Source organism: Sebastes umbrosus, chromosome 11 (assembly GCF_015220745.1).
Source record: "Sebastes umbrosus isolate fSebUmb1 chromosome 11, fSebUmb1.pri, whole genome shotgun sequence".
Classification (NCBI taxonomy): Eukaryota; Metazoa; Chordata; class Actinopteri; order Perciformes; family Sebastidae; genus Sebastes; species Sebastes umbrosus.
The window spans coordinates 14,656,452-14,681,561 of record NC_051279.1 but is presented as its reverse complement, the minus strand read 5'-3'; the positions used below and the strand labels follow the sequence as shown (position 1 = coordinate 14,681,561).

Sequence of the window (25,110 nt, the reverse complement as noted above, 5' to 3'; positions counted from 1 at the left end):
GGTGGGGATAAACTGATCCTTGATCAGCTCCCATGTGGGATTTCCATCACTCGCTTTGTGTGCTGTCATTTATCTTCGAGCCGGGCACAGTGATGTATTTTCTTTTGAGCTTTTTTATGCATATAAAATGCAGGAATACAATTTTTATTTGATTAAATATACATTATATTTAGTGCTTGCTGCTCAACGATGCTTTTATCTTGAAGTTGTAAAATATGCATGGTCTGGATTGGTCAGTTGATAAATCTCTGCACCCAACACAGCTATCTATCTCTGTTCAACTCCATTCTTTCACCCTCCATCTCCCTTCTCCTAAAAGCACCTCCCAGTCCTCAGTCACTTCTTAATGGTCACACACACACACACACACACACACACACACACACACACACACACACACGCACACACACACACATACACACGCACACACACACACACACGCACCCAGTACAGTGACTTATGAACGGTGTGTGGGAAATGAATGGAAGGAGTGTGCCGCGTCCCCGCTGAGGTGCAGCAGATTGATCCTGTACTGATCTGCCACCGGGTCCCTGGGGGATTTGCAACGCATGTCTGTGGTGCAGGGCTTAACTCTTTCTCTCACTCTCTTCCTGTCTTTGTCTCTCTCTCTCGCAACACCGGCGTCGTCTCTTGCTATGCGGTGCAGTGGCCCTTGCGCTCCTGCACCTCTCGCCCTCCATCTCTCTCAGTATTCTGCCAATAACAGGTTCCCCTTCGTCTCTCTGTTTTGATTCTCTTTCAATTCTATTTCCCCTGACTGACTCTGTCATTTCATTTATTCTCTGCTCTACTCTATCTCTGGTTATCCCTTTCTTAAAATCATTCTGTCCTCCCTGTGGATTTGCCTTTCTACTGCATTTTATTGATAAATTCTCTCCTGTTTCTTTCGCTACTCTCTTGCTTCTTACATACAGTATGATACATGTATGTTTTAAGAAATATATCTACTGAAGTCTATATCAATCTGCACACACTGTACTCGCACACGTACAGTACATGTGGAAGGGGAGTGCTGTTTCCCTTTCATCATGTGTGCAGCGCCGCAGGGTTCTACAACCCATCGGCTTGATCTGTGAAGTTGGAAAAAAAAACACCCGAGCACCCTTTCATCTCGTGCTTCCCCCCCCGTCCCAGCCCCACAGCCAATCGCTCCATGCCGCCATTTTCATATGAGCCACACTGACTGGACTACGACGAGGGACAAATGAGCTAACTGACCCACAGCTAATACCGCACTGTTTGCCTCGTCTGTGTGTTTGTGTGTATGTGAGAGAGATTATGTGCACAAACGTGTGTCTTTTGTTTCCGTTGCATGTGCGTCTGCTTGTTTGTATGTTAGCATGTTTGCATGTGTTTTATCATTCCAGGCAGTAGCCGTTGTGACAATCTGTGGCTGTTTGATTTGTTGAAATGGTAATGAACACAGAGTGTGTTTATACAATAATGCAAATACCATTTTTCATGCAAATCCATCCACTTAATGTGGTTCACCGGGATCTCTGTGGATGTTTAAACTCAAGCTATTATACACACTGAAGCAGCTTGTATTTCTTGTTGTCATACTGCACCACGCTCATGCTGAAACTGGTCCATCTTGCCAGTAAATACTTTTTAGATTATCTAAAAAAAGTGGTACTACAGATGTAACTAAGAATTATTGTCATAATGGATTAATTGTATGAATATTTTGTAGATTAAAAGTTCTAAATTTGAGCATTAGTAAAGCACTGTTAGCTCAAAGCCGTGGCTCGCCTTCGCCATGTTGCGAGCCGTTGAGAGGCGATATAAAAGCTCCCAATCTCGTATTCAGCACCTTTAAGTATTTGTTTGTTTCTATTGTCACAGAGTAGAAAGTCGAAAGAATTAATAGCTTTGTGTGCTAACAGTCCTAAAGATAGAACTGTAACATCAACAGAAACACGACTCTGCTGCAGCCAATAACTTTGAAGACATATTACCACCACATCTAGGACACAATAATTATTCATACTACATCCTTGTGTGTGTGTGTGTGTGTGTGTGTGTGTGTGTGTGTGCGTGTGTGCGTGTGTGCGTGTGTGTGCGTTTGCGCGTGCTTGTAATGCCACCTACCCAAAGGGAATTCATCCTAGAAAACTGGGATGAAGATTAAGATATCCTCAGACTTTACCTTGTTCTCCCCTCGCCTCATTATCCAATTGCCCCTCTCACCCTGAGTCTCCTGCCCTCCTGCTTTCATCCTTCCCCCCTGAGCACATTTTGTTCACAACCTTCTCTTCCTCCCTGCAGCAGTAACAACGGTTTTGCAGCCTACAGCTGAGGCTTTGAGTTCTTGTTAGTGTTTTGCACCTACTGTGAATAGTAATACGTTTCGGCTCACATGCCTGTTTTTGCTCATCATATTAGTAGATGATCTATCGGCTTGGCCACGCTCCCAAACTCATTATACTCAAAGCCTCGACCTTGGTAGAGAGGGGATCTGCCAAACACAAATATTTAATTCTTCTAGGTATAAACTAATGAATGGACGGATAAAACCAAATTCTGCTGATATGTAAATAGAAAGAAAAATAAACTAAATCATGAAATATTGATATCGTACTTTAAAGCGAATATAATCAATATTTTTATATTTATAATGGATCACATGAACTTGAACCCACAGAGAGTTATCACCCTCCTGCCGTTTCGTCAGCTCTATGGAGCGTTTTAGTGTCTTTCAGCCAATTTGGGTTTCACGGCCTGCGACTTAACTGTTCTGATTCACTCTCACCACTCTAATAGCATTGTTTACGGTTGCAGCTGGCAGCAGTTTTCTGTGAAAAAGACTCGCTGTACGCTACCTGCTCAGCGCCAAACAAAACACAGAAACAGTTAGCAGCTAGCTGGTGAACATATTGGAGCATTTAAAGAGCCAGATATTTCCCTCAGGAGTTTATGTAGACAAAAGCAGATATAAAAGGAAAGTCAATATTGTACTTGAATTCATCAGGTGGCCAGAAACACAAGTCTAAATGAATGACAATGTTCCTCAGTTACTGTCAGATAGGCAAATAGGCAACTATTATTATGTATTACCTCAGTTAACATTGTAAACATGAGTTTATGGTCTCAATCTCTAGTTTTACATCTTCATTAGGTGTTTAGGTGTTCATTTAGTAAATTATGGCCCCATTTAGAGTCAAATAGACCATTGAGCAGGGTGTGTTTTAGGGCGTGGCTACCTTGTGATTGACAGGCCGCTACCACGGCGTTGTCCGGTCTGAGAGTTGTCCGTATTTTTGTCCTACAACTTTAACCGTTTCACAGTGTGTTTTCAGTTCATGAAATTTAATTGAAACATTTTTGATCGCCTAAAAGTGTCTTATTCAGCGTTCAGATGTACTTAGCTCCACCCTCTTGTGTCACTTCTGGTTGCAAATAGCCAAGATGGCGAAAGCAAAAATGCCGAACTCGAGGCTTCAAAACGGCAGCCCGCAAACCAATGGGTGACGTCACGGTGGCTATGTCCACTTCTTATATACAGTCTGTTGGTGTCTTCAAATGAAACTCTGAGCTTTCAGAAACTTTCCCCTTCGGGGTCGTGAATACCACAAGAGGGGGGCGTTCATATTGACTCTTCTCATGAACACGGTAAACACAACCCCATTTGAAGGCACCACATGCTAATGGGGCAAAATTCTTGACACTAAACTGGCGTAATGTATAATTCAGTCCTCAGACCACTGTCTTAGAGTAGATGTTTGGATATCTCTCCTGAGCCATCCACAAACCAAAATCCGTGACTTTATCCAATAGGTTTGATGTAATGTACACAACTGCCCCTCATTTGTCCGTATGCTTTTCCATTTTAGCAGTATTTGTTGTTGCAATGAGAGACGGGTCAGCAGTAAATATGGAGAGCAGGCTTATTTGCTTCAGCACAGAGAGCTTGTAGGCCATGTTGATAAGCCCTAGTCGCCTGCCAAATGTCTCATCTGACTGGCGTGGAGGTTTGCTGCTCTCTTCCAAAAACACGGCAGACCACTCTTCATTAAAAAAGCAAATAGAAGCGCACCCCAACAGAAAACCAATACAAGCAAACGGAGCCAATTGGTTCTGAAGAGACAAATTTAACAGGCAGATATGATTACCTCAGACACCACTTCTCCCCCGATTCCACAAACAACAGTTAGGCAAGTCAATTTGCCTTAATTTCATTGGAGGAGAAAGAAAGCCAGCCAGGTTGAAGCCGGTGCTTGATGCGAGCGAGCGCTCGTTAGACGATAATGGATGCGTGTAATTGGTGAAGTGCTGATTGCTCCCCCAAAAAAGATTCCATCGGAGGAGGATTTTCTGTTTCATTAAGCCATGGTCAGAAATAATAAGATAGCCATCTGCAGACTGAGAGAGAATAAGAGAGGGGGGCTGGGGTATGTGGAAAGAGCTCATGATCAGAAATGGTGGCTTCCAGTACTAGTAGTGATTATTGTAAAGATGAAGAGACAGATTGTGGTTTTGGGGGGGGGCTGTCTTCTTCATTGATCTATCCTCATTTTTTCTGTTGTCATTTATTTTTTATCTCCACTTCTATCTGTGTTTTATAGCCTTTTTCTGCTCTTAATCATGCAGGCCGAATCTGTGTTTTTCATTCTGTCGTTGTGTGTATGTCTTCTCAGTTTACAGCCTTAATGTATCATTGGCTGGCTGCACACCAGCTTCGCTTTTATGGCCCTGGATCAAACACAGTAAAGCATGCTCCGATAGGCATGCAAACGCACACTGATACGGACACTTTAGAGCCACAAGTGCTTACTCATCACACCGCATGGAGGGGAAGCATTGTGAGCCGTTTATGTGCTTTGTTTTTCAATGCGCTGATTACTGAGGAGTGCATGGTCTACAAGCTCATATTCTCTCTCTCTCTCTCTCTCTCTACGTGAGGACATCTTCCTCATTTATTTGTGACAACAGAACAAGAACATGACTCATCCAAGATAAGAGCGATGAAGAGGGGGAGTCTTATGGGCCAGAAAATGAAGACGTTAATGGCAGTTCTATAGAGAGAAGGTCTGGTGACGGTCTGTGTGAAGGAGAGCCCCCTATCATTTCCAATCAGCTGCTGGTTCTGCATGACTAATGCTGAAATGACATCTATCACTGTCAGATAGGGCATGTTCACACCGTTTTTTTTCAACACATACAGTAATAATGACAGCGTCCAACACACACACTTCTGCACGCTAGCTCACTCTTATCTTGCTGGCTGACACCATTTTGCTCTCTAACAATCTTGCTAATTATAATTGTTAATTAATTCTCTGCCAGTGTCCTCATCAGGAGACTAATAACCTACATTTCCATTAATTAGACCTTCAACCCTGCACTCCCTCTCTCAGTCTCTCCGTCCCTCTCCAATCCAGCCCTTCGTCCCCTGCCTGCCTGCATCCCTGCTCCCGCCTGCTGCTCTCTTCTCCCAAGATTGTCCATATAGACCACGTGCGCACATGGAGTGTGATTAATCATGTGTGTGTGTGTGTGTGTGTGTGTGTGCACTTGTATTGCTCACATTGTGGGGACAAACGTATGTTCACACAGCGACTTTACAGGGACTCAACTACCCAATGGGTACAAAAATATGGCCCCCACAAGGGAAGCCAAGCCATTGAGTTTTAGGGTTGAAGGGACTGAAATACGCTTATTCACTTTCTTGATGTGAGTTAGATGAGATGATTGATATCAATGGGAAGCTGAAGCCAGTAGTTGGTTAGCTTATCTTAGCATAAAGACTACAAATAGCTAGGGCAGCCCCCTCTTAGTAATTTATTTGGCCATTTTGGTCTTAGTCGACTAATGCTGTGTTCACACTACGGGCAACACAACAACATTCTACATGTAATTTTCAATGGAAGCCGGTGACATGAAGCTACAAACTGACACCCGACACGTGACGTGCTACAAATATAGTTGAGCTGAACTCTTTTTCAGCGCTCCAATGGCGCGGCGCTGTTCCGTTCCATCTAAAAAAAAAAAATGCCGTTAGCCAGTCCCCAGTGCTACAAACGACATAACAATGTCAATGAGCGTTTGAGCAACATTTCAACGGCGACTCGCCGGTAATGTAGCAGGCCAATGCTTTTGTCGCTCGTAGTGTGAATGTAGCATAAGATTTCTTTAGTCGATTAGTCGTTTCTCATGCTTTTTTCATACTGAATGACTTATTTTCCAAAAACCTTATGAGCACATCTCTGGTAAACACAAGATTTAAAGCGGTGCTTTTGTGTGTTGATTAAATCAACTAATCAATTAGTCAACAACATTTTATGAGTGTTAGTCGACTAAGATCTTCTTTGGTCGAGGACAGCCGTACAATTAGCAATCCTGGCTCTTTCCAAAGGTAAAAAAAAATCTACCTACTGGCACCCCTAAAGCTCACTAATTAACACGTTATAGTAGTCCAAGTCTCTGGTGGTTGCCTGGCAACTGGTCCCGGCCAAAAAATAGTCTGGCACGTAACCCCCATGAAAAACAGCAAACTGTTGTTGGTACACTTTGATTTTTTGGAAGGATTAAACAAACCAGATATAACATGATAATCTGTGAGCCGGTTGGCATTTTGGTCACATTCTCACAGAGCCAGGCTAGCTGTTTCCCCCCGTTTCCAGTGTTTATGCTAAGCTAAGCTAACCAGCGTGTGCTCTAGCTACAGATGCCGGCTACAGACATGAACGTGGTATCTATTTTCTCATCTAACTACTCTTGGCAAGGAAGCAAATAATTGAATCGGCTAAAATGTTGAACTATTCATTTAAGGCTTGGTTTGTGTTTCTTTATCAATGTAAGTCAATACAAAACAAGTTTCTGTGTGTGTGTGTGTGTGTGTGCGCGCGTGTGTGTGTGTGTGTGTGTGTGTGTGTACGTGTGTGTGTGTGTCCTTGACAGTATGAAGGCAATCAATGGACAAACAGCCCCTCTCTCTTGGAAACTACTCTTCCCATCAGGCTTAGCTGACCTGGTTTCAGTGCACACTGGTGCAGTATTGTTATCATGTCACCACTTGCTCTGATCTCAGAACACATTTCAGATGCGGTGAACATGCTGTTAACCGCGCTGTTGCAGAAAAGATTAACAGGGTTGTTTATTTCACAGGCCTGTTGATCCTTCAGTCATCTGGATCTGCTGCAAACTCCATGACTTTTAACTGTTTCTGTCCTGTTTTAGCTGTGATTAACTAGCCATTTCTCAAGCTCTTCACCTCTGAGGTTCTCTGCTCTTTTCTTCCAGACTCTCTCTCTCTCTCTCTCTCTCTCTCTCTCTCTCTCTCTCTCCTCTTCCTTTCCTCCCTCCGTCTGGCTCTAGAGGAAGTGAGAGACAGTTGGCGCTTGCTTGTCCATACTGTATTGGCGGTGGCAAAATGGCAGCGTCTGTCTCATCCGTCCTCCTTCCTCTACCTCCCTCACCCTCTCCTGAGAGAAGTAACCCAGATTTCAAAATGAAACGCTGCCTGTTCCCCTCAATCTTCCTTCCTCTCTCTCTCTCTCTCTCTCTCTCCCTTCCTCTCTCTCTCTTTTTCTCTCTCTTCATCTCTCGTCCTCTTCTTAGTAAAAACAGAATCAATCTTGGAAAGAGAATACCACCTCTCTATCTCGTCCTCCTCCTCACCCTGCCTCTGGGTTAACGGATATATACCACTTCACTCTTCTATCTTTGGTTCCTAGAAAGCTTGAATCTCTTGAAGCGCTTGTTGCTTTTTGTTGTAATAGGTTTTCTTTCTTTTTTTAATTTTGGCTGATTCCTTTCTACTTGCGGCAGCACTACTTCTCTTGGTCTTTTCTTCTCGTCTTTCTCTTTTTTTTGTTGAGGTAACCAGCTACAGGTGTGACACCTTATAGCCTTTCTTTTGAAGTGAGCCAAACGAGGAGAAGAAAGGGGGAGAGGAAGAGAAGAAAGCTGTCCTTTTAGTCGAGCCTTTTCATCCAAAATCACCACAAATTCAGGTATTGTGTCTTCGTTATCTTCGCCGTATGGGCCTGCACACATTTTCAGAACATATTTTTCTTCTTGTCATTCATTTACTAATTTCTGAGCACTGTGCCATTTTTCTCACCATTCTCCTCTCTCGCCCTTTTGATTGATTTGCTTCTGCTTCTTTGCTGAAACACCATCATTTCATCACATTGTTTTTTCTGGCAGGGTTTTTTTTTTGCTATGGGCTTATTTATTTATTCATTAAATCTCTGTTGGTGTTTCATTTATCATTTAGTAGTCTTACAGCCCGATCTCTCCAGCTAATATTTGCCATTTTGCACTTTTTTCCTGCGCATCTCATTCCCTATAGACGTATTATTACAAACTTTACTTCTAATATGGGACTAATTGCTAATAAGGGCAGGCAGGAAGTGGAGATGGGATACAGGCTTTAATATTGGAGCAGGTGGTGGGGGTGTTGTTGACATGGCAACAGAGGGTACAGTTGACATGACGACTAGGGGATGGGGGTAGTCATAGCTGCCAGGGGGGATGGAGATATAAGGGGTACAGCAAGAGGTAGAGTGGACAGAAAGTATGTGGGACACACCGCGAGTCGCACTAATCGTTTAGCGTCTCAGAGTCTCTTAGGAGAGTTCTGTCTCCGTATGTGAATTAACCTCCATGTCTTCCTCATTACACCTCACTCTTCTCTATCACTCTTGTCGCTTTCCCTGTGCTCCCTCCATCTTCTTCTGCACTTCCTGTCCGTTCTCGATCTTTCTCTCCATCACGTCACTCCTCCCCTGCTCCCTACATCCCATGTGCCATTAATACAACTCCTGTCGCTATCATGACCCATTCCATCCCTCCTCCTCCCCGTCCTCACTCCCTCCCCTCCTCCCTCTCCCATGTTCAAGGTCTTTCGCCTGTACAACTCTGTACCCTCCTTACTGACACTCATCATCCCTCTCCCTCCCTCTCTCCTCCTTTTACTGTATCCTCCAGGCATCATGTCGACCCCGGTCTCCCCTTCCCCCTCCCTCTCCCCGTTGACGCTGGCCTCCCCGACTTCGGCGACCTCCCCTCTGCCCTCGCCCCTCTCCCCTCCAGCCAGGGTGCCTGTCTTCCAGAGGAGGGGAGCGCTCAAACACAAGAGGATTGTCGAGGTGAAAGACCACCAGTTCACGGCGCGCTTCTTCAAACAGCCCACCTTCTGCAGCCACTGCACCGACTTCATCTGGTAACACAGACACAAACACACAGCTGCACATTTACACATAAACCTGGCAGTTCATAAGCCGCCTCCTCAGGCATCCCACTATTCCACCTGACTTTCTTTGCACTTCTTCTCTCTGTAGCCAGATCCAGCTGCCAGCTGGAGGAACAGCCTACACTCTGTAGCCACCACACTGACCTGACATGATCAAATAACCTCAGCTCCACACTACAGCCCACACAATACAGGATTTACTTCAGGATCTTCATCACACACATACAGACACACATATACGCGTTAGCAAGATTTAAATTAGGACAGTTTTTTTTTCCAGTATGAATGCTTGCATACAGAGTAACAGTAAATGCAAGGCAGCGTAGGAGGTGTTATCAGATCTTAAAGGGGCGCATTTTAGTACTCACAAGAGACAGATTAAAACAAGAATGGTCAAAACTGACAGAGATATTCTGACTTTTATTCTGTAGTATCAACCAAGCTTCAAAAATGCTGGATCCTGCAATTCCCATAATGTTACTCAGTGGCCACTTTAATTAGGTCCCACCATCCTGCCATCGTTAGTGTTATTTTCAGACTTTTGAAAGCTCCTCCAGAGCCACAAAAGACGTAATTGAACTGTTTTAAGAGGTCAAGTCCTCATAAAGAGTAAACTGAACTATCATGCATAAAATCAGCGAAGTGTACCCTTAGTGTAAATATCACAACATAAAAAACCCTTCATCAGAAAATATTAGAAAGTCTTGCATTCAAAAATGCTCCAAAGTACTCTAAAAGTGCAGATTTTTAATACGTATACGTACGTTGATACATATTAATACGTAGAACAAATTTGAATATTGAATCTGTTTTGCGGTGTTCGATTTTTAATGTGTTTACATGTAAGTAGTATTTAATTGTTGTAGCTGTTCCAGGTGGCGCTTGATCTACAGTAACTATGTTATAAACTGCTGTTTACTCTCGTCCTCAAACGACATATCTCCAAATTTGGCGATTTTGTATTTTTCAGATAAACTGAAGGATTTAGTGTTCCATTATGGGTTTATGAGTTAATGTCTCTTTCTTCTTAAAGGTGCTAAATACGAGATTGGGAGCGTTTCTCCTGCCTCTGCACGGTTCTCAACATGGCGACAGCTGCAAGCAGCTAACGGTGCTAACAGTGAAAACAAAGGCAACATTGCTGACAGAGCTAACAGTGTTAACCTGGGCGGGAACCAGAGGGTGGGTTGCTGCACTTTCGCGTTATCAGCTGTAAAGATGGATAAACCAAATCCGTTGACGTAGGTGATGTCGACGGATCCTATTCAGTTTCTATGGAAAGCAGGAGATCCGGTCGCCCGTTGCATGATGGATACGGGTCGACGACATGACTGACCATTCGCTGTATCTGAATTTGCATCATCATGACTCAACCTCAACTTTATGCAAATGAGGTTCGTCCATCGCAAGGCTGCAGGCTCTCGAAACTCAGACCAAACGGTCAAACTAGGCAGTGCTGATGAAAAATGAATCAAGATTCTGTTACTGTAATGCCTATCTCTATTCTCAAAGGTTTTCAGAAACAAATTGTTGTGTACTGTTTAGCTGTAAAATGAGAAAGTTTGTGTAACGCCATAGTTGAGCCAAAACCAAGCACCACCCATCGGCCGGAGGAAACCGGACTGTTTTGAGTTCCATTTTGGGTTCCACCACGTCTTTCCGTTTGTTGGCCGAATTTGGTCTATCTCCACCATAACCGCCGCATGAGAGCAGTGCAGAGTGGCGGCTGTGAGCAAGCCAGTGGAGCACGCTCACATGTAATAACATGCACTAAAAGATCTGATTACAACACACACAGAGGGAGAGTGACTTCATTCTCTGCTCAGGTAGACATTAATCCTCTATATCTTTACATAGCAAGTAGTAGTACATAGTTGTTTGCTGCTATTAATGCCCTGGATATCGTATAAAGCACCTTTAAGCTATATAACTATTTGATAATGATGGGATGAATCATGACAAAAATGGAAAATGAGAAAGTTGGAAAAATGCTTTGTCAGGGAGCTGAAAAAAAGGGCTGTTTTGTTCATGGAAAGTGGTTTTTTTTGGAGAAACACGTTTTTTACAGGAAAGGGATGATATGTCTTTTGCAAAACCTAATCTGCAAAGTATTTCAAACAAAGAACCGGTGCCTCAAAACTGTACTGAGGTACAGTACTTGAGTAAATGTATGACCTCTGGCATGCAGGCATATGGGTTGTCATGTAAAAAATGTCCATACAGACAACCATGCAGAGAGCTTCTTCTGTCCAGTGAAGCTCTGGCAGTGTGTGTGAGGCATTGTGTGTGTGTGGACATATGGTGGTGGTGTATGTCGGATGCAGGGCGGTGCATGTGCCAGCAGCCTCTGGGTAGCTTTCAGGACATTTCTCCTACTGTCTTGGCTGCGGTAGCAGCACTTAGTTCAGGGTGAAAACTCTTCTCCTTCACACAGGATGTCAGAGCAGCCGCTCTCAACCTGGGTGTCGAAGCCTCTGGGGGAGATTGATAGATTAATTAAAGACTAAGACAAGATAGTTATAATTTTGAAATGTAAATATATGAGTCAGTCAGGCTCTGAAGGGGAATGGGTTACGCCTTGTATGGCTCCCTTCAATTATCAATTAAGTGAAATGGTGTAAAAAAGAAAAAGTGACACTGGTGTCACAGTTCAATGTTTTTGGAGTCAGTAAAAACACTGAAGTCTAACACTGAAAATATCTTAATGAGACCATACAACGGTATACTTCAAACTGATCTAAGGACAGATCCAACCGGCCTTTTTCACAGCAGACATTTTGACTTGTAATAGTGGGAATAGCACAAGTGTTACAAACATTAAAGAGGACCTATTATGCTTATTTTCAGGTGCATACTTGTATTTTGTGTTTTTACTAGAACATGTTCTAAAAAAATGCTTTATTTTTCTCATACCGGCTGTGCTGCAGCACCTCTTTTCACCCTCTGTCTGAAACGCTCTGTTTGAGCTCCTGTCTGTTCTGATTGGTCAGCTGGTCCACTCTGTTGTGATTGGTCACCAAACCAAACTCTTCGGACTCCGCTCTAATTAGCTTTGTTTGAGGGCGTGCCAAACTAGCCGCTAGGAAGGTATTATGCAAATGTCTTACTTGGTGATATCACCACGTTACCGAAAAAAGGCGGGACTTGAAACAAGGCATTTCAGGCAGTTCAGGAGCAGTGTTTCTGGGGGGGAGAGTAACTTCGGCTTTGATTTTGTAACTTTGACGTGAACTTTGGACTTTGTAACTTTGCTGACCTTTTACATGCACAAAAAACTATATAACACACCAAAGGAAATGGAAAGAATATAATAGGTCCTCTTTAACATTAATGATGGCTCTGTTCTTATCAAGTGTCCTAGTCAACATGACAGTGTGACATTGAGCCAACATTAACAATACCAGGACATTAATTTTATGCTGTGACACGTCAATGTGTCTTCAGTGAAAAAAGCCTATTGCAAAGACAAGTTCCAGGTTTTTCCCTCTTACAAATTATTTTAATTTCTCTTTAATTCATTATTTGTAATTAATACTGAATTAATACTTTACTAGTCCAGAATGTTTTTGAGTATTCTGCTCAGTTTGTAGAGTTTTCCTGATGGTTTCTAAAGGCAACTTTTTATTTAGTTCTATAAGTTTTTTAATGCATCATTAAATTTACAATGCAATGATTTCTTTGTGATATCTGGCGAGCAAGCACCACTGTTGATTCTCGTCAGATCCATCCCTGGTTCTCTGATGCTCTCTGCTGGTCAAAAAGCAGAACTGGCCTCATCTGCTCAGACTGCTGCAGACAGAGACTTCTGTTGAATGCTGATCAAGGATCAGATTACCCTCAGCAACCCCATCTTTAATTATTACTCAGCCAGATGGTGAACTGATTTTAGATCAGTGATTATGGTCAGTTTCCTATGAACCCCTGGGCCTCTCCGGCATGATTGTGGAGGAGCTCTCTGCGGTGTCTCGTTCGCCTGCCTTTCTAATCAAAACTTGATTCACAGCAGGCAAGCCGCTGAGTGGACTCTTTAGTCAATCAATGGCTTTAATTATTCAATTAAAGCTCTAAGGAGACGCTGGAAACTAGCCAACACCGCAGTTCTGGAAACAGGAGAATTGTGTTTGTGTGTGTGTGTGAGACAATGATTGACATCACTTGACCTGGTCAGCAGTGTGTGGCTCAGAGACGAAAGACACTCAAACGTCACACATAATGACTTTGTTTTTCAAGTTGGTAGCCTCTAACACAGCTGGTAGTGTTTGTGCCTGCATGTCTGTTGTTAATACAGGATGGAATAATGCAACAGCACTATCTCTGTCTTGGCAGCGTAATCTATGCTCCTCTGGCTGGGGAACAGTCTCTGAAGCTAAATATTTCACTTTAAAGAAGTGTAGAGAAGATTGTATTTGTGTCTTAATCCATGTGTCCTTTTCACTCAGGGGCATCGGCAAACAGGGATTCCAATGTCAAGGTAAAGATAAACACGGTGTTATGTGTTTTTCCACAGCATATAATCTTCTCAGATGTTTTTCTCAGGGTGACCGATTCATTTTTGAAGGATATTTTTCTCTGTGTTTTCCTGTAGTTTGCAGTTTCGTGGTCCACAAAAGATGTCACGAGTTTGTGACCTTCACTTGTCCCGGCTCTGTGGCGGGCCCGAAACCAGATGTGAGCATATGTGCCATTACTTCCACTTTTATTTTCTTCTTGTTTTCTATTTTAGTCAAGATTAAGCCATCCGCTCAGTGCCAAGGAAGACATGTGCATGACTCACCCATCAATCCATGCATTCTTGGCATTGCGTAGCCTCGTCCCATCTGTGACGTGTGCACTCATGACATGTCATCCTACAGTACAAGGCCTCGGAGATGCAGCGAGTTGGAGATAGAGAGTGGAAGAGATGTTGATAAGAGGGAGATTAGAGGGGCGCGAGAGCAACAGATTGCTCAGTCTTCCTCTCTGTGGCATATCTGAGGATTTCAGGGAGATTTGTCTTCACGTTTTTTCTTTCTGCCGCCAAAGAAACCGCCTCAGAAATTAGGTCATGGGGACCATGTGTGTGACTGTGTGACTGTGTGACTGTGTGACTGTGTGACTGTGTGTGTTTGAGTGGGAAAAAAAGGATGAGCGAGTGAAAGGAACACACACAGAGGAGAAACAGGGTGACGGTGTTTTTAAATAGCGGCTCAGAGGGAAAACAGTTTGGGAGAAGGTGGTGTGTGGAGAGTAGTGGTGGTGGTGGTGGGGAGCTGCAGAGAGATAAAAATGATTCATCCCTCTCTGCACAGTATACACACTCATACACACACACACACACACACACACACACACACACAGTCACGCGCAGCCTTGCCTAGATGCACTCTCATTTATATGTCCTCTCCCAGTGGAGAAATCTAATTGGTTTGTCCATGAATACCCCACTCAACATCTCTCCACTAATCATTCTCACGCATGCATGTGTCTAAATGTGTGTGTGTGTGTGTTCACAGTGTCTTCCATGGTCACGCTGTGTGTGCGTATGTGTGTGTGTTTGTGTGTGTGTGTTCTCAATGTTTCTGTTGTGTTTCAGGACCTGAAGACTCAACACACATTTAAGGTCCAAACATACTCCAGTCCCACCTTCTGCGACCACTGCGGCTCGCTGCTGTACGGCCTCATACACCAGGGCATGAAATGTGGCTGTGAGTTTCCTCCACATATTATTATTAATCGTGTTGTGGGGATAAAAATATCAGTTCACACAGTCATGTTATTGGGACTCACCTCCCAGCTGGGGAAATGAAGCTGGTCCCGACAAAATTAGCCTCCGAAATTTAGAGTTGACTTTGTTAAGTTTGTGTTTGGGGTATTTTGGGAAATACGCTTATTCACTTTTTTTGCAGAGAATTAGATGAGGAGATTGGCAAACAGCGGAGACTCCAGAAAGTAACTATGCCTGGCTAAGAAATAGTTCACTATATAAACCCCCGTACAACCACAACAGGTCAGTTTTTGTCCCCACTAAACCAGGGCTGCCCAAAGTGGGGTCCAGCATAAGGTTCAATTTGGCCCACCAGATGTTTTTAGTGAATTTATTTAAAAAAATAATAATAATGATATAAATCTGTTTTATTTTTTTGTGAGGTAAAAAAAAGTTATTTAATTGTGTGGGATCCTTAATTATTAATTAGTTTTCATAATCTGAGCATGGCAGGCAGAGTGACACTTTGCGCAGGAAGTCAGTTTGGCACAAATTAAGTAAGAAAATACTGGAGAGGCAGAGACAGTGGCACAGGGACAAAAGACATTTCAATTAAGGGAATTTGGAATCATAGTGCCATTTTGCATCTTAACATTACAATACAATATAATAGTGTTTGCTTTTGGCCCGTAGCCCAGCATTAAGTTTCAGTTTTAGCCCATAAACGGAAACGGTTTAGGCACTCCTGCACCAACCAAATGAGATATAACATGTTAATTTGTGAGCTTTAGAGTTACTGATAGACATTACCTTCAGACAGAGCCAGGCTAGCAGTCTCCCCCTCTTTCAAGTCTTTATGCTAAGCTAAGCTAACCAGCTGCTGGCTGTAGACTTATAAATAAGGGATAATGTACTGCGAGCCGGTCAATGTTGTGAAGTAAACCCCGACAGGGCAGGTCATGCATCACCCTGAAGAGGTTTATTTCACAACAATGACCAGCTAGCTGTACATTATCCTTAAAAATCAGAACTGCATCCATTGCAACGGTCTGTTATAAATGCATAACAGACCATAGAGCGCCTGTGCAAAGCCGTGTAATAATTACAGATAAGACATGACAGTTCATCATCAATCAAAAAAACAAAAAAGCAAATTTGTGTATTTCTCAAAATGTGGAACTGTTCCTTTAAGGTTAGGTTTGGAGAGTGATGGATTACTATAGTCAGGGTATTGATTAGGCATGTACGGGTTATGGTTAAGGTTAGGGAAGGTCAAAGGTCATTAAATATAAGTCGATGCAATATCTTAAAGTGGCAAAACAAGATGTGTGTGTGTATAAACATTTTTAAAGATTTTCTTTTTTGCATTTTGCCTTATTTTTTCAGTGTGATAGACAGGAAACATTTTATAATTTTTTTAACTATCTATTTATCTAATTACCGTTTTTGGCACCTATGCATGTGTTTGTTTATACTTGTGCATCTTTGTACTGTGAGGTTGTGACATGAACGTCCATCGACGGTGTGAGACCAGTGTTCCCAGTCTCTGTGGCCAGGACCACACAGAGAAGAGAGGGAGGATCCACCTGACTGTCAGAGGAGAGAGTGAGGACGTCTTCGTCACAGGTGAGAGGACCAGCTGGATCATGGGGAGTGTTTTAAATCGGAAAAAAAGGGATTACACAGGTAATGAAGGCTTTCTCTCTCTTTGCGCTTTCTATTATTCTACTTTGTCTTCAGTGCGGGAGGCTCGTAACCTGATGCCCATGGATCCGAACGGCCTGTCAGACCCGTACGTTAAACTGAAATTGATTCCAGACCCGAAAAGCCACAGCAAACAGAAGACCAAGACCATCCGCTCCACGCTCAATCCCGTCTGGAATGAGAGTTTCACATTGTGAGTCCTTGTGAACTTTAATCCAAGGTGGAAAAAGTACACGGGTCTGGGACAAAATGTGCTTTAGGTAAAATAAATTGGAATTACCGAGTCATAAAAAAGGACCCTGAAAGATAAAGATTAGAGGGTTGATGGTCCCCAAGTATATGCAGTTTATTTTACATCACCAGTGTTAATATTTCACCCTTAACTACCTTTATGTTTGCTGATATCAGTTGAAGTAAGATATTTTAAATCTGGTAAAAATAAGAAAAACCTGAATTTCCTTCTGTGTCTTTGTGCATTGTTGTGTTGCTTACAGCGTGAGCTAACTCTCCCCAGTGATTTTGAATGATTTATGTTTGTCTCTCCAGCTCAGTGCGCGGTCACCAGTGGGACCGGCGTCTGTCGGTGGAGGTGTGGGACTGGGACCGCACGTCTAGGAACGATTTCATGGGAGCGATGTCGTTCGGAGTGAGTGAGATCTTCAGGCGTCCTATCAGCGGCTGGTTCAAACTGCTGGCCCAGGATGAGGGAGAGTACTATAACATCCCAGTACCAGACCCGGACCTGGAGGTAGGAAACGTACTCTGGTACGAACAAAAAAGCCACCAGTTGGTCCTCATGTTGAACAAAAACTAATGACCATTTATCCTAAAGCCTTGGCCTTTATCAGCTTATAATTACCTACTTGTAATAAACAACAGCTGCCACTGCGCACACTGGGTCAGGATCTTGAACTGTCCCTCACTATTCTATCTATGGGGGGAAAAAAAAAACGCAGAAGATTTATGCCTGGTGTTGTCGCTATATAATTAGATGATAAATTATACTCGCTCCCTGTTGCACACTGTCTCCACCAGGGTGCAGGATTGTTCTGCCTGACTGTAATCTAAAACGAGGGGTAGGAAGGACTTTTTGTCAGGTTTTGTGTGTGTGTGTGTGTGTACGTGTGTTTGTGTGTGTGTTTGTTTGTTTGTGTGTGTGTGTGTGTGTGCTGGACTGCATCCAAGCATTCATCTCTCAATCCTCCTACTACGATTCTCCAGGAGCCACAGCCAGACGGCACAACACCCTCTCTGCCTCAGGCGCTACCTGCTTCGCTGTCTGAGTCGTTCCCTGCGGCCCTGTCCCCGACCCCTGTACCGTCCTGCCCGCCGGTGCACATCCCCGGCCCTGCCAAAGTTAAAGTGGGCATCCTCGACTTCAACTTCCTCATGGTTTTGGGCAAAGGCAGCTTTGGCAAGGTAAACACAGCAGCCGCTGAGATAAAATGTCATCTTCTCTAAATACAATCTGCTCCAGCAGCTGTAAGTGATACCAAAGAGGCTGAAAACAACAAAGATTGCTCCTTGCTTTAAACATTTTCTTCTATTGATGGACCTGACCTTCAAGTGGCATTTCATACAGCAGCTCCAAAAAAACTCTTTCTTACTAACATGCTCATTGTCTCTTCCTACTGCTGCCAAATGATTCATTTAACCCCTGGCTTCTTCTGTGCTGTCAGCAGTCGTGAGCTCAGGCTGGCTGGCTTCCTACATGCCACACAGTCCTCCTGGAGGTGTTCATTTCAAGGGAGCCTCTGCTCTCCATTTTCTCTTTAATTCCCCAGTAGATGAGGCATAATGAAGAGAGTGGAGTTTTGAGTCCTGCGTCCTCCTCCTCTGAAATCCCCCCTGTGCTGTTTCATAACTGTCAGAGGAGAGTCTACAGAGGACAGGAGAAATAGACTCGACTTACGTAAGATGTGAGAAAAAAAAAAGACGACCCGAGAAAGGAGAGACAGACCCCGGGGCTGCTGAGTGAGGGGAAGTGAGACAGAGATAGAGAGGATTACTGTGCTGGGAAATGTGACAAAATGACCAAAAGGAAGTGGGATAACAAGAGCGGAAAAGAGGAAAAAGTAGTAAGATTTGTAATATTCTGAAGGGTGATGAGTCCCATTTTTCTGCGGGTTAGTTTGAAACCACGGGGAAGAGCAGGAGACAAGATCACAGAGGACAGCTGGATTTCTCTCAGACTGGCAGTTCATCAATAGCAGTGCACACACACATACATGCACAGCCTTCTTCAGAGGACCCTCTGTGTAGTCGCATTGATTTCTGAAAAGTGACACCATGTAATTTCCTCTACTCTTCTCCACTATTTGAAAGTAAAATGAGATCCTTTATCCCCACTAGGCGCTGCAGGTCGGCCAGACAATTTAAAAACAGTGTTGTTGTCAGCACTTCTCCAGTGCTCTCTCTTGACCATATCTTTCCCATGAACCGCAGTAAAACCCGGGTCATGTGGCTCCCATTGTCGAAAATTATAGCATCATTAGCTTTTCAGAGCAACCCGCTAGCAGCCAATTTCACAGGAGTGAGAAAATAGCCGCTGAATGTGTTTTTAATGTCTGATAAAAACACGAGACTCGCTTCTCCTTTTTCATTATGACGTTAACGTGACTTGAAATCTTCGGGCGCGGAGCAGTTTTAATTAAACATTGCTACAGTTATTTCACCATGTCGGGGTAAATGTGCACAGTGCTGAACTTGCTTAAGCATCTGTTCGTATAATGTGATATCATTTCTATTTTTCTCTTGCACTATTTCTCTTTCTTACCAGTACAGACATTTTTAAATGTGGAAACGTTATACGTCCTGGCTTAGCATGACACTTAAACCTGCAGGGGGGCAGAAAGTTTTTGGCATCATTGGTCAAAAATTCCATAATAAACTCTCAGCATATTGTAATTCAAGTGTTCTGAGAAAACTAGACTTCTGCACCTCCTCATGGATCTGTTTTCAGGCTTTAAAAAAACATCTTGTAGTGTACTGTTTAGCTGTAAAATGAGAAAGTTTGCTCCGGCTGGTGGGCGGTGCTTAGTATTTCCTCAACTGATCTCAACATGGCTGCTGGGTCACAAACTTTCTCATTTTACAGCTAAACAGCACACTACAAGATGATTCTGAAAACATTTGAGGAGAGAAATAAATATTACAGTAACAGAATATTGATTAATATTTGATCAGCGCTGCCTAGTTTGACCATTTGATCAGAGTTTGTGAGTGATTGACAGCTGCTCAGAGACGGCAGACTCCAGCTCGGCTCTGATTAGTTGTCTTCCTCCGGTCTGTGAAATCTTGCAGATGCCATTAGGAGCACCTGAGGACACCGGAATACACAGAGGCACATGATTTTTTTTTCTCAGATTACCTCATTACCTCTCATGCACTACTGTCAGGATATAGTGACTGTTTTATAAAAAGAACAAATCATATTTGCTCTAATTCTACCCACTGCAGCTTTAATGTCATGCACAGCATGTTGCAAATGTGCCTCAAAAGCACATCATTTTTATTAAAACAGCAGAACTAGTTTCCTCCTAACTAGAGCATCATGTTACTCATAACACAATGACCTAAAAAATGTTCAGTGCTGGCAGCATTACAGTACATGCATATTTCTATCTAGAGCTAGAAGTGAAGCCTGAGTGAGAGATGCGTGAAGGACTTTTTTGAAAAAGTGAATTTGGAATTAAAAAATGCTCTTTTAGCAGACAGTGGGTGTAGTGCATAAATAAACACTGTGTTTATTTATGGACCCCAGCAGGTTGAAGATGTGCAGCAGTAGCTGCTTTAAAATTCTTCTTCTTTTGTTCTTACAGTAGCTTTCCACTCCTTTCTCTGTCTCCGTGCAGGTGCTGCTGGCGGAGGAGCGAGGCAGCGAGCGTCTGTTCGCCGTCAAAGTGTTGAAGAAAGACGTTCTCTTCCAGGACGAAGACACGGAGAGCGCCATGGTGGAGAGGAGGGTTCTGGCGCTATCCTCTCGCCCTCACTTCCTCACATCGCTCTACTGCGCCTTCCAGACTGAGGTGTGTGTACAGTAGGTCTGTGTGTAGCGGGGATACGAGATCCTAAATGAACCATATTAAATTGTCCATAAACCTGCCTGACATTTTGGCTCCCAGGAGTTCCTTCAGCAAAGGCTGCCTGAGAATTCTGATTAATAAATTAAATAATTAGTTTGCTTTCTTTAACAAGGTCCTTGGTCCTGAAGGAGGTTTTAACAGATTGCTTTTTAATTTGGACAAGAGGTGATTATGTACGGAGAGTGTGTATATGTGCGTGTGTTTCTGCAGGACCGTCTGTATTATGTGATGGAATACGTCGACGGAGGAGACCTGATGTTTCACATTCAGATAGTCGGCAAGTTCAAAGAGGCTCACGCAGCGTATGTAGTCCAAAAGCTCTTTTCTTTTACCTTTAATCACCTACAGCGTCTCATTTCCTGCCTTTCTTTTATCCTCTGTTCCTTTACATACACACTCGTCTCTTATAGCTTTGTTCATTATTTCTGGTGACTCATAGAAAAGTCATCAACTCAAGTACCAGCCTTCTTCTCTTTCCTCCTCCCACTAATCTCATCTTTTCATCTACATTTTCCCTCCCCCCGGTTGTTCGTCTAATCAATAATCTTTGATCAATCATCTAAAACGAATTCTTACCCTGTTGCTCATTTCCAGCTCTCTTTCTTCATCTTCTTGCCTTTCATCTATTCGGTTTCTCTCCCTTTCATCACCCTCTTGAGCTCCCTTCTCTCTCCTTGCTGGCCAATTTTCTGAAAGATAAAGCAACCAGTAGTTAACCCCCTCCTCCTTCTCTTCTGTCTCCCTCCAGGTTTTACGGAGCGGAGATAGCGGCCGGCCTCTTCTTCCTCCACAGCAAAGGCATCATCTACAGGTAGAGAAGTGGGCTGCTCTTCTAACGTGGCCTGGTTTGGCGCTCTCACTGCACACAGACGTGACACAGATTCATCACGTCTTTTGTAGCCGAAGATGTTATCTATCAAAATGATTCATACCTGTGTGATCCATCTCCTCCTTTCTCAGAGATCTAAAGCTGGATAATGTGCTGCTCGACAGCGAGGGACACATAAAGATAGCCGACTTCGGGATGTGCAGGGAGGGCATGTTGGAAGGCGACACCACGCGCACCTTCTGCGGCACTCCCGACTACATCGCCCCTGAGGTACGCCGACCCCCTGCTCTCACGTCGTGGTCCAGACTAACTCCTGAACTTCCCCCATTTGTTCCCTCATTTCCTCTCTTTTCACTCCTGTCTTCCCCTCTTCGTTTGCTTGACCTGTTTCTGCAGCGCTGCGAGACGGCGAGTTGCTTCGCTGCAGCTCCTCTCGTCTCCTCCGTCCTCTCTGACCTTGTCAGCATTTTTGAATAATTAACTTCACATGATTCAGTTAGCAGTGGTGTGTGCTTGTACTATGAGAAATCCCGATTGTCCTTCAGGGACCTTGTGTTACCAGTTTTCCTTTTTCTTACTGCAACTGACTTAAGGTGATTAACTCTCCTGAGAAAAACGCAAACCCCTGAAAACTAAACTCAAAAGGTTTTTTTCGACAATGATGATGATGCAAATTTCAGCCTGAAAAGGTGGTTTTGCTTGACACCCTTTTGAAATGCTAAATATCATAACTGCATGCTGTATAGTTGTTTGATATATATGTATGTTCATTTCTGTGTTAAGTAATCATAAATAAATACAATTCAGAGAAAGAGTGAAGGAGATATGCAGCTTGCTTGCTTTATGGACTTGTAGCAGAAAGAGAGAGAGAGAGAGAGAGAGAGAAGAAGTGACTGTTGTGAACGTCTTTGATATTGTAAACCTTGCTGCTATGGTACCCCTGGGTATTGACTCTCTTATGTAAACACCCATTGATTCTCCTGCATCTGCCATTTTGGAAGAGATACAATATATTTCCCCAGGGGCTGGGAATTGTTCCCTTGTGCTCCCTCCATCCTGCACACACACACACACACACACACACACACACACACAAACAGGGGAAACAAACAAACACACATGTGCAGACAAACACAAACACACAAATCCAAAGTCATGTGTAGATTATTTCTGAGCTCATTCATACATTGACTATCCCTAATGCCATACATTCCCTTTCGTCTCTGATAGCTGCGTATCATCCGAGCAGCCCACTGCTACTACTGCGCTTTCTCTCACTCTCCCCGTCTTCTTTCTACTGACTTATCTCCACTCTGCAATTATTCCCCTTTATTTCCTCTCCTGTTCTCTCCATCCTTTCAGATTGTGGCGTATCAGCCCTATGACAAAGCAGTGGACTGGTGGTCCTATGGCGTACTGCTGTATGAAATGCTGGCAGGACAGGTAACACTCAGCTTAATCCCAACAATAGAGACACTTAAGCCTCCGGTGCTCGTCCTTTGTAATCACTTCAAAAGACTTTCAAGAGAACTTTAATTTCAATATATTTGGTTGCTCTCTCTTTGTTCTTCTCTCTGTGTCTTGTCCCTCCAGCCACCATTTGACGGTATAGACGAGGATGAGCTGTTTCAGTCCATCATGGAGCAGAGTGTGGTGTACCCGAAAAGTCTCAGTCGTGAAGCTGTCGCTATCTGCAAGGGAGTAAGCCGCCATTCTTCTGACTTATATAACTTTTAGCTCGCAGACAATTAAGATAATTGCACATGAAATTACTTCATATTACATTTATAAAATATATCTAACTATAAAGCGAGGAATCTCTGTCTGTCTGTCTGTCTGTCTGTTTGTCTGCGTGTCCTTTGCATATCTCAAGAACTGATTATCCGATCTACTTTACACTTGCTGCGTGTATTGCTGGGGACCCCACGGAGTGCTTTGTCGAATTTGGTGCAAATTGGACACACGACACGTTTATTATTAATAAACTTTGAATAAACAAGTTCACTGCTGTTCACTTTTTCTGCTGGATTCTGGATATATCATGCTAACGCTACATGAATGCTGGATAAACGAACCGGCACGAGCCCCCGACAATGCTGCATGCAGCAATACCGGGAGGCTACCGGGAGCCAAGTAATCGGCTCGTTCCGAAGGGCCACGCCACGAACTGGCACTGCACTTATCTAAATAAATACAGTAAAGCACATTGTTGACTACTTAAAGGAATAATTCAACATTTTAGGAAATACGCTTATTGCCGAGAGTCAGATGAGAAGATCGATACCACTCTCATATCTGTTTGTTGAATATGAAGCTAGAGTCAGCAGCCATTAGCTTAGCTTAGCATAGAGACTGGAAACAGGGGGAGACTGCTAGCCTGGCTCTGTCTGAAGGTAACAAAATCCTCCTTCCAGCACCTCTAAACCTCACTAATAAACACGTTATATCTTGTTTGTTTAATATGTACAGAACATTTTTGTGGGTTTAAATAAGTGTTTTGTCCCAGCACTACTTCTTGTCCGGGTGCAGTGACTTCCTGGAGTCTTGTTGCCATGAAATACTCCCACACATAAACCTCCTTAAAACCATAAATTGTATTTTTTACACTTTGGTTTCTGTAAGGATTAAACAAACAAGATAACACATGTTAATTAGTGGGCTTTAGATGTGCTAGTTGGTACATTTTGTTACCTTCGGACAGAGCCAGGCTAGCTGTTTCCACCTGTTTCCAGTCTTTATGCTAAGCTAAGCTAACAGGATGCTGGCTGTAGCTTCATATTTAGCTTACAGGCGAGAGTGGTATTGATCTTCTCATCTAACTCTCAGCAAGAAAGTGAATAATATAAATTAATATATAAATAGGAAAAATGTTATGAAATGACATAATATAACGTTTAAAATACATGTGACTAATATTTAAAGCTTACCATGCACATGGTTGACTAAGACAAGCAGAGCAGATATAATTCACCTGTATTTACCACAATATTTGTCTTTTCTTTTTCTTTCCTTTTCTTCACTCTGTCCCAAGCTTCTGACGAAGCACCCGGCCAAGCGTTTGGGTGGAGGAGAGGATGCAGAGAGAGAAATCAAGGAGCATCCGTTCTTCCGCTGGATTGACTGGGACCGTCTGGAGAGACTGGAGATCCAGGCTCCCTTCAAACCCAGAACTGTCAGTTGAACAGATGGACTTCAGACTCTACAGACTCATCTTTCTTTCTTTCTCTCTTTCTTTCATGTCACTCTCTTCCTTCCTCTTCCTCTCTCAGTCTCTCTCTCTCCGAGGACACTTTTAGGGAATTGAAGCTGTCTTTCTTCCATCTGTCTCCTCTCTCAAACTCCCACGCTTTCCCTCATTTCTCTCTCAGCCGTCCTCATTGTGTTTGGCCATTTCATCCCCTCTTCTTCTATCTGTTCAAATGGCGTTATCCCTCCCTCCCTCTTCCCAATCCCCCTCTCTTTTCTCTCTTTCCTCACCTCCACTGGTTCCCAGAGATGGGCTTTGAGCGCTTGGGAACAGACAGTCCAGTCATAACAGACAGAAGCCCCCTGACCTTGGGGTCCTGCCTACTCCTCCCATATGCAAATG

At 43.4% G+C, this 25,110-nt stretch overlaps 1 protein-coding gene across 3 annotated transcripts in view; it reads left to right on the top strand.

Annotated features, from left to right (window-relative positions):
* prkcg (protein kinase C, gamma) overlaps positions 1-25,110 on the top strand; it is a 35,671-nt gene that overhangs the window by 8,480 nt on the left and 2,081 nt on the right. Inside the window, exons 2-17 of one of the 3 annotated variants that reach the window (XM_037785486.1) lie at positions 7,886-7,976; positions 8,956-9,190; positions 13,660-13,691; positions 13,806-13,888; positions 14,793-14,904; positions 16,401-16,529; positions 16,644-16,800; positions 17,154-17,355; positions 17,829-18,026; positions 20,462-20,635; positions 20,903-20,994; positions 21,441-21,503; positions 21,653-21,791; positions 22,884-22,964; positions 23,115-23,222; positions 24,553-24,693. In XM_037785486.1, the coding sequence (XP_037641414.1) occupies positions 8,961-9,190; positions 13,660-13,691; positions 13,806-13,888; positions 14,793-14,904; positions 16,401-16,529; positions 16,644-16,800; positions 17,154-17,355; positions 17,829-18,026; positions 20,462-20,635; positions 20,903-20,994; positions 21,441-21,503; positions 21,653-21,791; positions 22,884-22,964; positions 23,115-23,222; positions 24,553-24,693 (1,941 nt within the window). In that variant the 5' untranslated portion in view covers positions 7,886-7,976; positions 8,956-8,960. Of the gene's footprint in view, positions 1-7,885; positions 7,977-8,955; positions 9,191-13,659; positions 13,692-13,805; positions 13,889-14,792; positions 14,905-16,400; positions 16,530-16,643; positions 16,801-17,153; positions 17,356-17,828; positions 18,027-20,461; positions 20,636-20,902; positions 20,995-21,440; positions 21,504-21,652; positions 21,792-22,883; positions 22,965-23,114; positions 23,223-24,552; positions 24,694-25,110 lie in introns of those variants that run through there. The other 2 variants (XM_037785487.1, XM_037785488.1) reach the window with 2 other exon arrangements.